Source organism: Mauremys reevesii, linkage group 21, assembly GCF_016161935.1.
Source record: "Mauremys reevesii isolate NIE-2019 linkage group 21, ASM1616193v1, whole genome shotgun sequence".
Classification (NCBI taxonomy): domain Eukaryota; kingdom Metazoa; phylum Chordata; order Testudines; family Geoemydidae; genus Mauremys; species Mauremys reevesii.
The window spans coordinates 2,539,844-2,555,120 of NC_052643.1; the positions used below are offsets into that span (position 1 = coordinate 2,539,844).

The following is a 15,277-nucleotide window of genomic DNA, read 5'->3' on the forward strand; positions in this document are numbered from 1 at the left end:
ACTCCAGTCTGGAAGTTCCTTAAAATGAGTAAATTAAATGCAAAACTATCTAAATTTCCTGATTGCCGTCAATAAAATTAATGGATAAGGTTTTAATGCAGCTGGGAACGTGGAAAAGCATTGCTGAGTCTTAACAGACCAAACATGTGGGTATGTCCTGTTCCTTTACTCTACAGCCCATCATAACTCCCCTCCTGTGCTGAGCACCCCCCTGAACAACAACACCTCCAGCATGGCACCAGTCTCTCCTTCACAGACTGTGGAGATGCCCCAGCCACGTCCTTTCCGCCTTGAGTCGCTTGACTTCACCACACCGTCCTCCAAAACAAAGCGCAAGAAGGGCAAAAACAGCTTCAGCAGTGACCCCTTCTGAGTGAACTGGCCTCAGGTGAATACGGATCCTTCTGATTGTAGTGGCCTTCATGGACTCCAGTCCCGTGGCCCCTGGTGGCAGTGTCTGCTCAGATTGCAGCAACCTACCTTGGCAGTTACCCTCTTAACGATATAGAATTTGGTGGCAGCAATCCTCTTATCACAGCGGCTTTTGACTTTCCTTTGAGTTTAGGGTCAGTGGAGACCAATGCTGCTTCCAGAGGTTTTGAAGTCTGTAGTGACAACTCCAGGTTCAAGCTGGGGCTGGCACATTCCTCCGTTACCTGCTTCCCTGCCACGTGTGTGCAGCCAGCACCATATATTTTGTCTTCCATTCTGGTCACTGCCATGCCCAGTCAAACCTCTGTACTTGGAGTAAAATCTTTAGTGATGTGAGGCAGTTCCTCAAAAAAAAAGCCTTAAAATCACTTTCTGTATTTCCCAATGCAAGTTTCCTAGACAGAACTTGTTTCCTTTTGGATGTCACAGCCACAACTTGAGCTCATGCCCCATACAGAATTCTCCTGTCTTATTCCTCATTGTAATAAGACAGTGAGAGGTTCTGGCAGCATCGCTACCATATCCCAGCCATTTCTGCTTTCTCTTTTCTTGAGAAAGAGTCTGAAACTGACATCATTTATGGGACACAAACTCAGTTCTCCAAGGAAATACGGTTTGCAAATTTATTCCCTGACTCCTAGATCAGATCAAATCGGAAACTGCAGTTCAGTGAGACAGTGGAAATGATTGCTCCTGTCCTTGTGTTCAAGATGTTAGTTTTGTAAACTATATGTTGACTGTTTATATTTTAGTCATTTATCTTATGTGCAGGACATCTGGTTAATGATCACAATACATTGCCTTTTAATGACAAACTCATATGACTGCTGTTATATTTACAGTTCATGTTCCTTTGCATTTTTGCCAGATGTTGCATACATTGGCCATTATCGCTGTAGCTGCAAAGCACTGGGTCGGGAGTGTCTTGCCCATCAGCTTTTGCTTCATAATCCGAAAGCCAGCATATTCTGCTGTTGATCAGCAAAAGACACTGCCTACCCTAGCTGTCTTAGAAGTGAGAGGTGACCCAAATGGCAGGGCATAGCTCGGAGAAGAGGAAAGGGACACATGCTGCAGCGTGGGTACCAGCAGTGGCAGTGGGAAGTAAGCCCCTGGTGTTGGCAGATAGAGCACAGTTTACAGCCCTGCTAGGACATTAACAGTGTTGTCTGCTCTCATGATTTTATTGTAAATTTTGCACTATCTGGTGCTTTCCATAAAGCTCCTAGAGTCATGTGATTACATGGGGGAGACGGCTTTATTTTAACACGTAAGTTTCTAACCTTTGCAGTGGCAGCATTATTGCTAAACCCAGATGTTCAAAAATCATGTGATTGGCTTTCATAGCAGATTTTGTAAAAATAATAGATTGTGTTCTTTTTATTGGCTTTCTGCTTTCTGACCCTTTAGGGTCCACTGGGGTCACATTATGAAGCTTTCTCCACAGCCATGAGGGATAGAAACTTACTTTTAAGAATGAATGCTGAAATCATCACATAGCCACTTGACTCCAGGAGCTGGGGCTTTAAGGAAAACAGTAATTGTCATGAGACTTGTGACAAAATCATGAGAGTTGGCAACACCGCCAGTAAAAACATGCCAATGGGATTCCTGAAGGGCGGGGCTGCAGAAGACAGGGACCCAAAGTTATTTGTTTTTAATGTCATGCTTGGGAGCGGCTACTGCGGTAAGCCTGGGCCATGCAGGAAACCAGGCAAGGACGGTGTGAGAGGAGGCGGCGCGCTGCGCAGGCGCAGCAGCAGCCACAGAACCCGGGTGCAGGGGCAGCCCGGCCTGGGCTACGACCGCTGCCATCCCTTTGATGGGCCGCAGGGGGCGCTGGCTCGGAGGCGGTTTTAGCGCGCATGGGCGGGGCTCAGGGCGCCCTCTGAGCAAGGGCTGCTGTGCGGGGCCCGCTGTGTGGAGGTGTCTGTCTCTGATTGGGCCCCGCTCTCGAGGAGGCGGGCCTTCAGATCTAGTCCTCGGGCCCCGAGAGGGAGGGAGGATGTGCCGGGTTCTCGATCGCTTCCGGGTCACGGATTGAGGCGGCTTTGCGTGTCCCGCCTCTACGGGCAAAGCGGGTCGGTGATTGGCAGCGTGGAGAGGATCGGTTCCGGGTGAGGCTGGCCCCCCAAGAGGAAGATGGAGGCAGCAGCCGCTCTCCCCTCAGGGCGGCTCCTGCTGCTGGTGTTAGTCGGGCTGGGCCTGGCCCAGGCGGACGGGGGGCCCCGCACCCTGGTGCTGCTGGAGAACGTCAACCTGCGGGACACGCACTCGCTCTTCCTCCGGAGCCTGGCGGGTGAGGGCGGCGGAGCGGAGCCCGGGTGGAGGGAGGGGAGAAGCGGGGGGGTCCCACGGGAAGGCGGGAGTCATGGTCTGGGGGAGGGCGACGGGGATGGGGGGAGCCTGGGTCCATCACGGCGCAGCCTCCCGGCCCCACTACGTCTCCCCGTGAGGGGTGCGCCTGCCTGGGGTGGCCGACGGGGTCGGAGTCCTCTCGCGTCTGGTTCTCTGCGGGTGCCACGCTGACCCTGCATCCTCCATACAGCGGCGGCGGGGCGTGGTCGCCAGGAAGTGCCACGTGTGTCAGTAAGGACGGGGGGGGGATGCTCTGTACCTGGGGTTGGTGCCTGTCTGTCTTCTGAAGAGCGTCACGTTTGTTAGACTCGCCTCTCCCGTTGTTAGCTGCAGCCCCTGCTGCCCAGATCTCACGAGAGCATTTGCCTCTTTCCTGTGCGTGTTTCCCCCTCTGGTGTTCACGTCATCCACAAATTTTATCACGGCTTGATTCACATCAAAGACGTGCATGGAAATGCTATTGAGAGCGCAGAGGTTCTTGTTTGTTTTTAATTTGGTTTGTCCAAAAAGTCCCCGTGTCCCCTGAACACTATGGATTAGATTGTAAGTACCAAGAAGTGTCACTGCTTGGAGACTGTCAGGAACAATTCTGCAGACAGTGCTCACTGGAGTACTGAGACAATAAGTGTATTGTGGAAGAGTAAAATTCTTGACTTAGATATTTATGTAGCAACTTAAAAAGTATTGAGGAGTCTGGTGGCACCTTAACATCTAACAAATTTATTTAGGAATAAGCTTTCATGGGTAAAAAACCCACTTCTTCAGATGGATTACACCTTAAAAGTATGGCAACTAGATGCTTAGATTGTAATGGGTAAGACTGAATTAAGTGCCTTCTTATCTCATTTTCTAGCATGATCTGTCTTACACTTTTTTTAAAATTAAAGTTGTGTCACAGTATTCATGGCTATGATCTTTGTTTTCTGGGTGCAGATAGAGGCTTTGACCTCACCTTCAGGACTGCTGATGACCCTGGCCTGTCCCTCATAAAATATGGAGAATTTCTGTATGACAACTTGATTATTTTCTCCCCATCTGTAGAAGGTAAGAGATCCCTTTGCATAAAGGAAAAGACTCAGAAATTAAGTTGTGTAATACTCTGAGGCCCTTGGAGAAGACACACTAGATCTGTAAAGTGCCTTGCAGATATTCGCTAACCTTCATAATACCCCTTTTGAGGCTGGTCTTTTACTGTTCCAGTTTTCCAGATGGGGAGGCAAGAGACTTACCCAGGGTGAAACAATGAGAGGTGTCAGAGCTAGGCCTCGTCCTGACTCCCAGCCTCCTGCTCAACCATGAGATTGCTTTTCCTAGGTTTGATAAAACTGATCAAAGTATTCTTCGGACTTGCTTCATTTTGACCGTGAGGTGGCTTTTGGGGCCTGTCCCTGAGATGTAGAATTACAGGTGTTATCTTCATTCATCATTGGGCAAACTGTGGCAGGAACTGTATGCATTTTAAGCAGTTAAATGGTCATAAGCCAGCTTCTAAAAAGGAGGGAGGGGGGCAGAAGCCTGTAGAACAAAGAATAAGCACACAAATATAGCTGATTGCTTTGGACCTGCAGTCACTGTTGGGTATCTATTTTCTGTAAACACTATTTCATTACCAGTGTTTGCTGTGATAGTAACTGTTATGTCTGTTAATAATTCTCAGACTACTTTATAATCCCTGTGGTATATCTAGAATTATGGTATTGTGATTCAGTAAAAAAAAAAAAAAAATGTATTGAATGTGTATTTTTGGAACAGTGCTTCCATAGATTAACAAATGCACTGTTCTAAAATTCTATAACTAAAAGATGGAATAACACTGTCATTATTTAAAATGCCTTGATTTTAAGTGTAGTAGTAGTCGGACACCGCCAATACCACACCGAGTAACCGAGACAGCCGACCAGTGAAATAACCCACTTCCTTCCCTGACGGACCAAGGGACGTACCCTACCCATGTACTTATCCGCTCCACCGATACTGACTTGGACTCCTTATTCATTCCATGGGTGGCGTAGCCGAGCCCACTTATCCACTGACACTTTAAAAACTTTTGCACCCCAATCTGGGTCTATGCCGGTTATGCGATATGTATGTATCTTTTTATCCTTGTAAACAATACCTGTAACCCCCCCATAACCCAAGCCTGACCCCAGATGTACAGTACCTTCCCTCTCAACCTGTGTATATTTCATTTCAGACATTCACTTTAATAAAAAAATTAAATTGTTCTAATTCACACCAAAATATCTGGATTCTCTCTTTACCCCTATTAACAGCCTGAATCAGACTTGATGAGGAATTATTAATAGCAACCTTTTTGAAATACATCCCTTCAGGAAAGTGAGAGATCAGGTGATATTGGTGTGATGAGAGAGCCAAGAAAGACCTTCCAAAAGGAACACTCACTTAGCAAGAGTGGAGAGCTAGCTGATTGTGTGTGAATTAAACTGAATAGTATAATCTGTAGCCCCAGGTTATAGCACACTTAACTTCAGGTGAGCCTCAGAGATAGTGTCAGGTAACTTAATTTTGAACATTACTACTAGGACTGTGATATTGGAATCAGATCCTTAGGAGAACTAACTACAGAGCTGTGCAAGAAGAAGCTATTGACTCATGATATGTAGGAACCCTTTTTAAACTGCTTCAGAGCTAAATTTTAGAGTGTGGCATACAGTGTCTTTCTCATGACTTGTTCTTAACCTCTGACTTACTCCACTTCTGTCCTTCTCTTGGTGTTCTGTTTTCTCTTTCACTTCCTTAATTAAGATATTGTAAAGTTTTGGCTGTACCTCTTTCAACTTGCAGAGATGCATGTTTCTCTAAATTCATTTGCTTTCTCTTAGATATATTGGTTATTGTTGCTATAGTGAAGTTTAATTAAATTTGATTTTATTAGAGAATGGAATGAGTGAGGTATTCCTCATTATTGTCCCAGGAATGCTTGCATTAGTGCCAGTTGTAATTCAACTTCTACAAGAAGGAATAATTAATATTTCCTCTTGTTGACAGATATCTCTCTCTCAATCTCAATGCAGAAGTCTCTCACTATCTTTAAAATGTAGAATTTCTACCTGCAAACAGATAAGAATTGTATCTTGGGGTTGGGTGAGGAAGAAGCAAATCAACTACATGTAACCCAGGGGTCGGCAACCTTTCAGAAGTGCTGTGCCGAGTCTTCATTTATTCACTCTAATTTAAGGTTTCGTGTGCCAGTAATACATTTTAATGTTTTTAGAGGGTCTCTTTCTATAAGTGTATAATATATAACTAAACTATTGTTGTATGCAAAGTAAATAAGGTTTTTAAAATGCTTAAGAAGCTTCATTTAAAATTAAATTAAAATGCAGAGCCCCCGGACTGGTGGCCAGGACCTGGGCAATGCAAGTGCCACTGAAAACCAGCTTGTGCGCCGCCTTCGGCACCTGTGCCATAGGTTACCTACCTCTGATGTAACCAAAAGAAAAGTATGTCTTTAAATGTGCCCAAACAAATAATAATAAAAAATTCATTGGCTATTTCTCTGCAACTGAGATTGAATGGCTAGATCTATGCCTTTTAAAGGCTGGATTTTATGGCTCTTTGCCTTCCTTCTGAAGGAATTAATCCTCCCTTAATCCAACCCTTTAATCTATGTTGGCCATAGGTGTATGTGGCTTCAGGATCCTGCTTAGGCACAGGAGGTGCCCATCACTCCAACACAGCTTCTTTATTAATTTGCCTCACCACCCTTGTATTTCCCTCTCCTCCCTTGCTCTGAAGCACTGGTAAAATAGTTCGGTGTCCACTTTTTGAATCACTAATGTCTGATGCATCTTTTCAGATTTTGGCGGAAACATCAATGTGGAGACAATTACTGCTTTCATCGACGGAGGCGGAAGTGTCCTTGTGGCTGCCAGTTCTGACATTGGTCAGTAAAATCTGCGTATCAAACAAATGGGCATAAATGTTGGCTTTTCATTTTATAGCTGCATAAGAGTTTGCTGGATATAGAGAGCACAGATCAGTCCTGTAGGGGAAGGTGTCTTCCTTGTCATGGGAGCTCTTAGAATTCTGGCTGCAACCTTTTTTAAAGGGGATTTTCAAAAGCTAAAACTATACAGCACTCTGTGCATTCAAAACATGCTACAAACCTTCATCCTCACAATGCTCCGAGGGAATTGGTGGTAAAGAAAAAGGAATGCCTTAATTTCACTTTCCAAAGAAAGTTGAGTTCAGCCAAGGGTTGTGTACTGAGTGCACCCAGCAGCCTGGTTAGCAGGACGCTAGCACATAAATCAGGGCTGTCCTTTGTTTTTATTTTGATTTTTAGTTGCTTTTGTGTCTTGTATGTACTGTTAATTGGGAATCCACTTCTCTGTCCTTTTAGGTGATCCTCTGCGAGAGCTGGGCAGTGAGTGTGGAATAGAGTTTGATGAGGAAAGGACAGCAGTCATTGACCATCACAACTATGATATCTCAGACCCAGGCCAGGTAAAAGTCCAGACACTGAATTCTTTGGATATGTCCAGGGCTTGAGGAAACTTGTCTTAGCTAGTACATAGCTTATGGGAAGGAATTTATTTTTTTTTAAGCATTTGGCTGTAAGGGCTGGAGACACATCTTGTCGTCTTCCTTTTTCTCTTCTTTCCCCTCCTATCCATGCTCATTCCAAAGACGTTTTAAGTAGCAGCTGTGAATCTTATTGAATGATATGCTGCTTTTATTATTGCTCTTATCTTTAATGTGAGATTGCAATTTATCATGCACCTTTGATCTATGCCTAGACAACTTCTAACATTCCAGTCACACTGAGCAGTTAAAAACACCACCTGGAATAGTCAGGGGTTCACTGTATTGGACCTCGAACCCCTCGGGGGTAGGAGATCAGAATTCCCCCTTTCTAGTGAAATATTTTATTTCCTTTTATTCATGATGGGTCAGGAGATAGAATATCATGCTTAGTAGCCAGACATATTAAAAAAGGTAAACTCTGGCTCAAGACACAAGGACAAAGAGAGATCAACATAGAAAACTCTGTGGAAGTTTATCGAATATATGTGAGATCTTGATTTTTCTGTCCTTGCTTGGTTCTGAAATATCTGTCTTTACAGGAGAGATACAAGATGTCCCAATAATGTTTGAGAGTTAAGAACATTGTAACATAGCTTTTCTGTAAACTATGTGGGGCGCACACAATCCCCGATGGATGGGGGAATCACCATAGCTTTGGGGTGCCTATGTAACTTATTAGCAGTGCAGATTTTGCAAACTTTCCTTTTCGACCATACCATCTTGTGCTCGCTATCAAACCAATCTTACAGAACGTATAGTAGGACTTGGAGATTCATAATTTGTAGCTAGATACGAGTTCTTCCCAGCCAGTAGATAGTTGAAGGCCTATCCAATATCACTGAAAGAATAACTCTCCTAACAGTGGTTTTCAACCTTTTTTCATTGCAGACCCCTTTGGAAATTTTAGACTCAGGTTGAAAACCACTGTTCTATGGTAATAACAGCCTTTCGTGCACCCCCTTAGACATAGTCTGAGGTTGAAAACCACTGCTCTATAGGTTCATGGGGCCTTTGATTTCACTGTGGTGCTGTTATTTAGACTCTCTTAATATGCTTAGTTTGGTATCTCTTCTAGTATGTTGTAATAGCTGAATATTTCCTGGTTTAAACAAAAAATTCTTTCAGTGGAAAAATGTAATTAAAACTCGGTACAGTAAGCACAGTAACTACCCCTCTGGATACACAACTGTCCCTCAGGGAGAATTCTTCTGAGTGACTATAAGTTACATCACCGTTTAATTAAGGCAGCTCCTGACAACATGCTGCAAAGCTGTAAGCTCGTTATTCCTTACTTAAGAACATCTTGTGTCCTAGAGCAAGGCCTTGCAGGCCAAGAGGAACCAAACTGCTCTAGGATGGGCTGTGTAAGTGTCACAGACTAAGGCTTTAGGCAGCAGCTGTCCCCCAGTATCTTCTGGCACTTTGGAATGCAGATTCTTCCATGTTGTACTTCAGGGGTAGGCAACCTATGGCACGCATGCCGAAGGCGGCACGCCAGCTGATTTTCAGTGGCACTCACGGTGCCCGAGTCCTGGCCACCAGTCTGGGGGGCTCTACATTTTAATTTAATTTTAAATTAAGCTTTTTAAACATTTTAAAAAACTTTATTTACTTTACATACAACAATAGTTTAGTTATATATTATAGACTTAGAAAGAGACCTTCTAAAAATGTTAAAATGTATTACTGTACATGAAACCTTAAATCAGAGTGAATAAATGAAGACTCGGCACAGCACTTCTGAAAGGTTGCCGATCCCTGTTGTGCTTTTTCTGATATGCTGAAATCCCTTCTATAGTGTTCACATCAGCTTGTGGCAGCAATCAGAACAAATAGGAACTAATAAACACATGTTCCTGCAAGAGATCTGCATCTGTCGCCCTGGGATTTACCTTCCTTCTGATTTAAGCTTCCTAATATGCAACTCACAAGAGAAAACCTGCTCTAGACTGTAACCAGCAGGGGCTGTTGTCTGTTCCCTGAGGGCTTCTGAGCATGTGCCTGGTTTCTTCTCCTGCTCTTACCTCCTCCATCCCCTTGCCCTGTATTACAATTCTTCTTCCTGTCAAGAGGCCAGGTGAGACTGTAGAGCCAATTAATGCTACTTCACAGTTCTGGAAGGGCAGCTGTAGAACCTGAGGTGCCGTGTGGTGCAGATCACTAGCCATAGAGTGGCAAGCAGACACACATGTTAACAAGTTGCCTGTGCATTAATGACATTGTTAGTAGCTTGTGAAAGCTCATCACAGGTCTCTTGTTTCCTCCCTGAAGCACACGCTCATTGTCGCAGACTCTGAAAATCTGCTGAAGGCTCCCACCATTGTGGGGAAAACTCCATTAAACCCTGTTCTCTTCCGAGGAGTTGGGTAAGTGAACCACGAGGCAAGGCTGGCAGTGGGGCTGTGACTGAGAACAAGAGGTCTCTGTTTGGATGGGTTTCTTGCCACTATCTTCCCTCCACATAGGTTATAAGCCTGGGGCTGGGGTAGGGACTATTATAAACAAAGGAAGATAGGTTGGTTTTTGGTTTCTTCAGTTGAGATGCAACAGGCATTTGGTCCTTTAACAGGATGGAATTGGGGGGAGGGCGGCTGAGGGCAGGCAAGAAAGGCGCAGACTTCATGCTGATTGGGTAATCAAAGGTAATCTCTCAATCTAGTTTTATAAACTTCTTTGAAACAAAACTTTTAATACAGTAACTCCTCACTTAAAGTCGTCCTGGTTAACGTTGTTTCGTTGCTGATCAATTAGGGAACATGCTCGTTTAAAGGTGTGCAATGCTCCCTTCTAACATTGTTTGGCAGCCGCTTGCTTTGTCTACTGCTTGTAGGAAGAGCAGCCCATTGCAGCTAGCTGGTGGGGGCTTGGAGCCAGGGTGGACTGGCAGCCCCCTATCAGCTCCACGCTCCCCTAAGTTCCCTGTGCAGCAGCTGCCTGCAATTCAGCTGTGTCCCTTCCCCCACTGCCATGTGCTGCTCCTGCCCTGTGCCTTGGAGCTGCTCCCCGAGACTCCTGCTTGCTATGCCAGGGGTTGGGATGGAGGGAAGGAAGAGGGGGGGCTAATGTCAGGGTGTCCCCCTTCCCCCGGCTCCTGCACCCTGCTTACCCCATCTTCCATAGAGCAGGGCTCAGGACAGAGGGAGCTTATAGCAGCTGTGGTGTCAGCAAGCTGATCTAATTAACAAGGCAGTGTACTTAAGGGAAATGTGCATATCTCCCTCCATTCTGAGGCACAGAGCGGGAACGTGACTTCCCCAAGATCACACAAGAAGGCTGTCACTGAGCCGGGATAGAACTCTGATCTCTTGAGTTCCTCCTCAGTGCTTTAGCCACATTCTTCCCACCCCCAAATTATCAGTAGGGTAGCAGGAGACCTCCTGTCAACTTGCCAAGAACTTCACATGATGAGTACATGAGCACTGAATGCAGCTCTGGTTGGCTGAGTGTGTATGATTCAATAATGGGCATATGTAGAGTCCAACAGAGTCCTTGAGATTTGGGACTCAGGTGCTGTTTATAGCTCTACCACATTTACTATGTGACTTCTGGCAAATTGGTGTTTCTCTCTCGGCCTCAGTTTCCATATCAGTAAAACCAGGATAATGCCTAAATCTTAGGAAGTTGTGAGGCTTAAGTCATTAATGTTTATAAAGTGCTATGAAGCCCTCTGCTGAAGGGTGCTAGAAAAGGACAAGATACTTTTACTCCAAGCTGAATGTTCTCGATGCTGTGTATTTACCAGTGTAAACGAGCCCCTCACACTAGGTCTACACTTCTCAGTGTCTATGTATTGTATGGCAGGAGTTTACAATCTGAAAGGTCCCATATAATGTGAACTAAATAGTTAATCTGCAGACTAAGTATTTTCAAAAAAGCCAAGGGGGGTTAGGCACCCAACTGTCATTGACAGTCAATTGGAGTTTAGGTATCTAACTCCCTTAAGCACTTTTGAAAAACTTCCCCTAAAATCCCATCTCTTGTTTTTGTATAGTGTGCTGAAAACACCAAATTCTTGGTAAGAGTCTCTTACCTGGAGATCTACAATGAAGACATAAGAGATTTGCTAGGAGCCGACACCAAGCAAAAGTTGGAGGTGAGGAGATCATAAAGTAATTATGACTAAATGAGGATATGCTTTAATTTGCTCTGACTGCTATCAGGCATGCCTAATAGAAATGCGGGAGAACCCAGCAGAAACTTTTTGCAGAAACTGAAACATGAAGCATTTGGGATGTGACAAAAACTGTTCTTATTATGTTTAGTGAGTTTTATCTACAGTCTGGTCCCATTCCCCCAAATCTCATACTTTCCTTTATTGTGTGAGACCCAGTTTGAATACACTCTTGTACATGAAAGTAGAGTGTGCTTCAAATCAATGTTGAAAGTTATCATCAATGTGTTTTTACCCTGACAAAAGGTTAGACTCAGCTGCTCTCCGCAATTGATTTCAAAGTTCTTTATTCTTGATGGTGGCTATTAGAATATGCAACTCACAAGACCAAACTTACTTCTGTTATTTTACGTAGGTATTTGAATTTAACTGAACACGTACAAAAGAATGCCTGTGACTGGTTCCTGCCACCTTTGGCATCAATTTAAAATGCAATACAAAAATAATTACAAAACCACACACACACACACTCTCTCTCTCTCTCTCTCTCTCTCATGGGATCTGAGCCCAGGCCCTGGAAGGGGTGTGTGCATGCATGCATGCATTGTCCTTTTTTAAAGGGGACGCTTTAGGTGGAGCCCTGGCCAGTAGCCACTGGACTTGACCAGAGCCATGGTGGAGTGGCAACTCCTGGTCCTGGGGTTAAAAAATAGCTCTGTAGAACTGACCTTATTATCATTTCACTCCACCAATTTTTGTGTGCAAACTTTACCAGCAGTGACATTTTCTTCCAGTTCATTGATAAAGATATTGAGTAGCATTGGACCAAGAACAGATCCCTGTGTGGAGCCCCACTAGAAAGGCTCCAATTGCGTGATGAGTCCCCATTTAGAAGAGCTTGTTGAGGTCTATCAATTAGCCAGTATGCATAAGGGCTGCAGGACTGGATCCAAGGTCCTAGCTTTGGGCTAGGAGGTGGGAATCTGCCTCAACTTTACAGGGAGACATGAAAGGAGTTAGGATGCTGAAAGTGGACACATGGAAAGAAGGGGTCAGGAGAGAGGATACACAAGATCATAGGGAAGGGGAAAGATGTAATGAAAACAGAGATGTAAGAATGAGAGGGATTGTGCAAACCCTTAAAGTGAGGCTGAATTGCCTCAACTGGGGCGCGCACCTCGGGAGCCTTCGTACACAAGGCCTCTGGTCATCTCAGGAGCTGACACTTCACATAAATGTCTGAGAACTGAGAGCAGTCCGCCTAGCGTGCCAGGCGTTCCTGCAACATTTACAAGGCTGCAGTGTCTCAGTGTTTATGGACAACACAACGGCCATGTACTATATTAATAAACAGGGAGGGACTCGATCTTCCCCCCTTTGTCAGGAGACCATCAGACTCTGGGACTTTTGCATAGCCCACTCGATAGGCCTGGTAGCGTCCTTTCTCCCGGGGGTTCGGAACACTCTGGCGGATCGACTGAGCAGGTCATTCCTCTGCCACGAGTGGTCGATACACCCGGATGTTATTCATTCGGTTTTCCAAAGGTGGGGATTTCCCCACATAGACCTGTTTGTTTCCCGCGAGAACAGGAAATGCCAGATGATTTTTGTGGGGTGAGACTCGTAAGTGATGAAGGTTTGGGATGGCAGTACTGTTCTCTGAAACACAACAAAGAAAGAGAAAAGGCGACACTTCGACTGTGCGCCTGTGTGGAGCTAGGAGACTCTCTGACATGGAAGGCCAAATCAAGGCTGCTCATGGCTCAGAAAGCTCTGCCATTCAGTAACTAGCTCAAAGAGAGGAGAAATTAGTCCCTGAGATTCTCTAGCCCGTGGTTATGAAAGGATTTGTCACAAGAATCCTTAGCATTCTAGGGCCTCTCTCGCTCACCTCTTTGGCTTTACAAAGAAGCAGCTTCTTCATTAAATAATTCTAAGTAAAGCAGAGGGAACAGAGCCGGGGGCAGGGGAGGGTCACCTGCGTGCCTCTCAGCAGGAGGAACAGTGCCAGGGACGAAGGGGTTCACCCACACGCACCCCACATGCAAGGGGAACTGAGCCGGGAGCGGGGGCAAGGGTCGCCCGTGCGCCCCTGAGGCAGGGGGAACAGAGCCGGGGTTGTGGGGGTCACCCACATGCCCCTAAGGCACCGGGAACAGGGACGCGCACACTCCAGAGCCAGGGGCGGGATCACTTTGTTGCCGGCACAAAGGCCTGAGGCGACAGCAACAGTGGTTCGTTGCCCGGAGTGCCTCGCTCCAATTAGACACACCAGGGTGGAGAAGCAAAAAAAGGTTTATTTTGAGATCTCAAAGCGCACGTGCTCGGAGACACAGACAGGTCTCAGATCAAGCACACCCCATACAAGCAGCTCTCTCTCTTTATACATGATTTTAGCTAAGCATGTCTATTACCCCCAATGCCCAGCTCCCCCCTTCCCCCCCCCTCTTCTTCCCTCCCTTCTAGTTCCCATACAGCAAGCACATTATAAAGCAGCAATTATATTGAGCTGGTTAAATCATACTTGGCAAAAAAACATATTATCTCGTTAGTAACTTTTCTTGACCGGTCATTCTGTTTCACTCCCTTCAGCCAGGTGCAAGCAGGCTGTATAATTGCCTCCTGGTACTGATAACTAGTTGCCACACATTCCATTCTTTCCATCTAGCCTGTGGAGTTAATTAAAGTCTAAACATGGAAGCGGTTCGGACAAGCAGAGGCCTAATACAGGGAGCCTTCATTGGCACTGTCATTTTCCACCCTTCTGTCAACACTGGGCCATGCCTGGTGCCACCAACAATTCCCTCCTTTGAGAATACTCAACAAACCTTTGGCTGAGTGTTCTCATATACTGTGGACAAAACGTAATTGAGTTCTATGGAGCTGGGGCTGTCAATGAGAGGGTACATAGGGAGCTTCGGGGCACGGGGGGTACAAAGTTTACGGAAGAGCAGTTAGAGAGATTAAACTCTTGGGCAAAGCAAATCTTCAGGTTCTCATACGTATTTGACTCTAACTTGTTAGGGATTCCCCTCCATCCCGCATGTGCCTGGGGAGAAACGGGAGTTAACGAGAGGAGTGTTCCCATAGCAAAGAGTAACATTGTGGCAAACCCTAGGCCTGGATCCATACTGGGCAAGTGATCCTAAGGCCTAACAATTACAATTCCCCAAATACCCACAAAATTACTACTACTAATAACAAGCAGATTAAAAACAAAAGGGACCAAGCCCACAGGTTAGGCTGGCCCTGTCAAAATAAACACAGCCAACGCTCAGAGTGTTCACGGGGAGTGCGCTGTAACTGTCCAAAGGGGTCACAGGGCATTCCCAGCAGGCCTTACTGTCGCCTGAATAACAGCTTAAGTCCCAGATCGTCATTGGCAGTCTTCTCCGCAGGTTGGACGGTCCACCGTTCAGGAGCTGGCACTGCTTTCAGACGGGAGTAGTGGATCCAGTTCTTGTATCCCTCGACCTTTGCTGCTGTGTGGGTGATCAGCAGGACGGTGTGAGGTCCCTTCCACTTCTCTTGGAGAGGCTCGTCCTTCCAGGTACGAACGAGAACGGAGTCACCAGGCTGCAGGGAGTGGACAGGGGCATCCAGCGGGAGAGGCTGCAAATCTTTGGTATACCTGTGGAGAGAACAGAGAACAGCAGACAGAGAGCACATGTACTGAGATAAGAAACCGCAGCCTACCTCCCACTCCCCTAACAGAACCGGTGTACCATTCATAGGCCATGCCCTCCCAAACATAATCTCGAAGGGACTAAGCCCTAACCTGCCCTTTGGGAGAGCATGAACTCGGAGCAAAACAAGGGGTAAGGT

General features: G+C 45.8%; 1 protein-coding gene across 1 annotated transcript in view; it reads left to right on the forward strand.

The window, feature by feature from the left end:
- The window catches only part of LOC120388020 (kinesin-like protein KIF17), a 45,618-nt gene extending 30,723 nt beyond the window's left edge, over positions 1 to 14,895 (forward strand). The window contains 6 exon segments of the mRNA XM_039509556.1: positions 3,724 to 3,834; positions 6,611 to 6,697; positions 7,157 to 7,260; positions 9,613 to 9,707; positions 11,333 to 11,434; positions 14,851 to 14,895. Of these exon segments, the coding sequence (XP_039365490.1) occupies positions 3,724 to 3,834; positions 6,611 to 6,697; positions 7,157 to 7,260; positions 9,613 to 9,707; positions 11,333 to 11,360 (425 nt within the window). The 3' untranslated portion in view covers positions 11,361 to 11,434; positions 14,851 to 14,895.
- Positions 14,896 to 15,277: the final 382 nt, after the last annotated feature.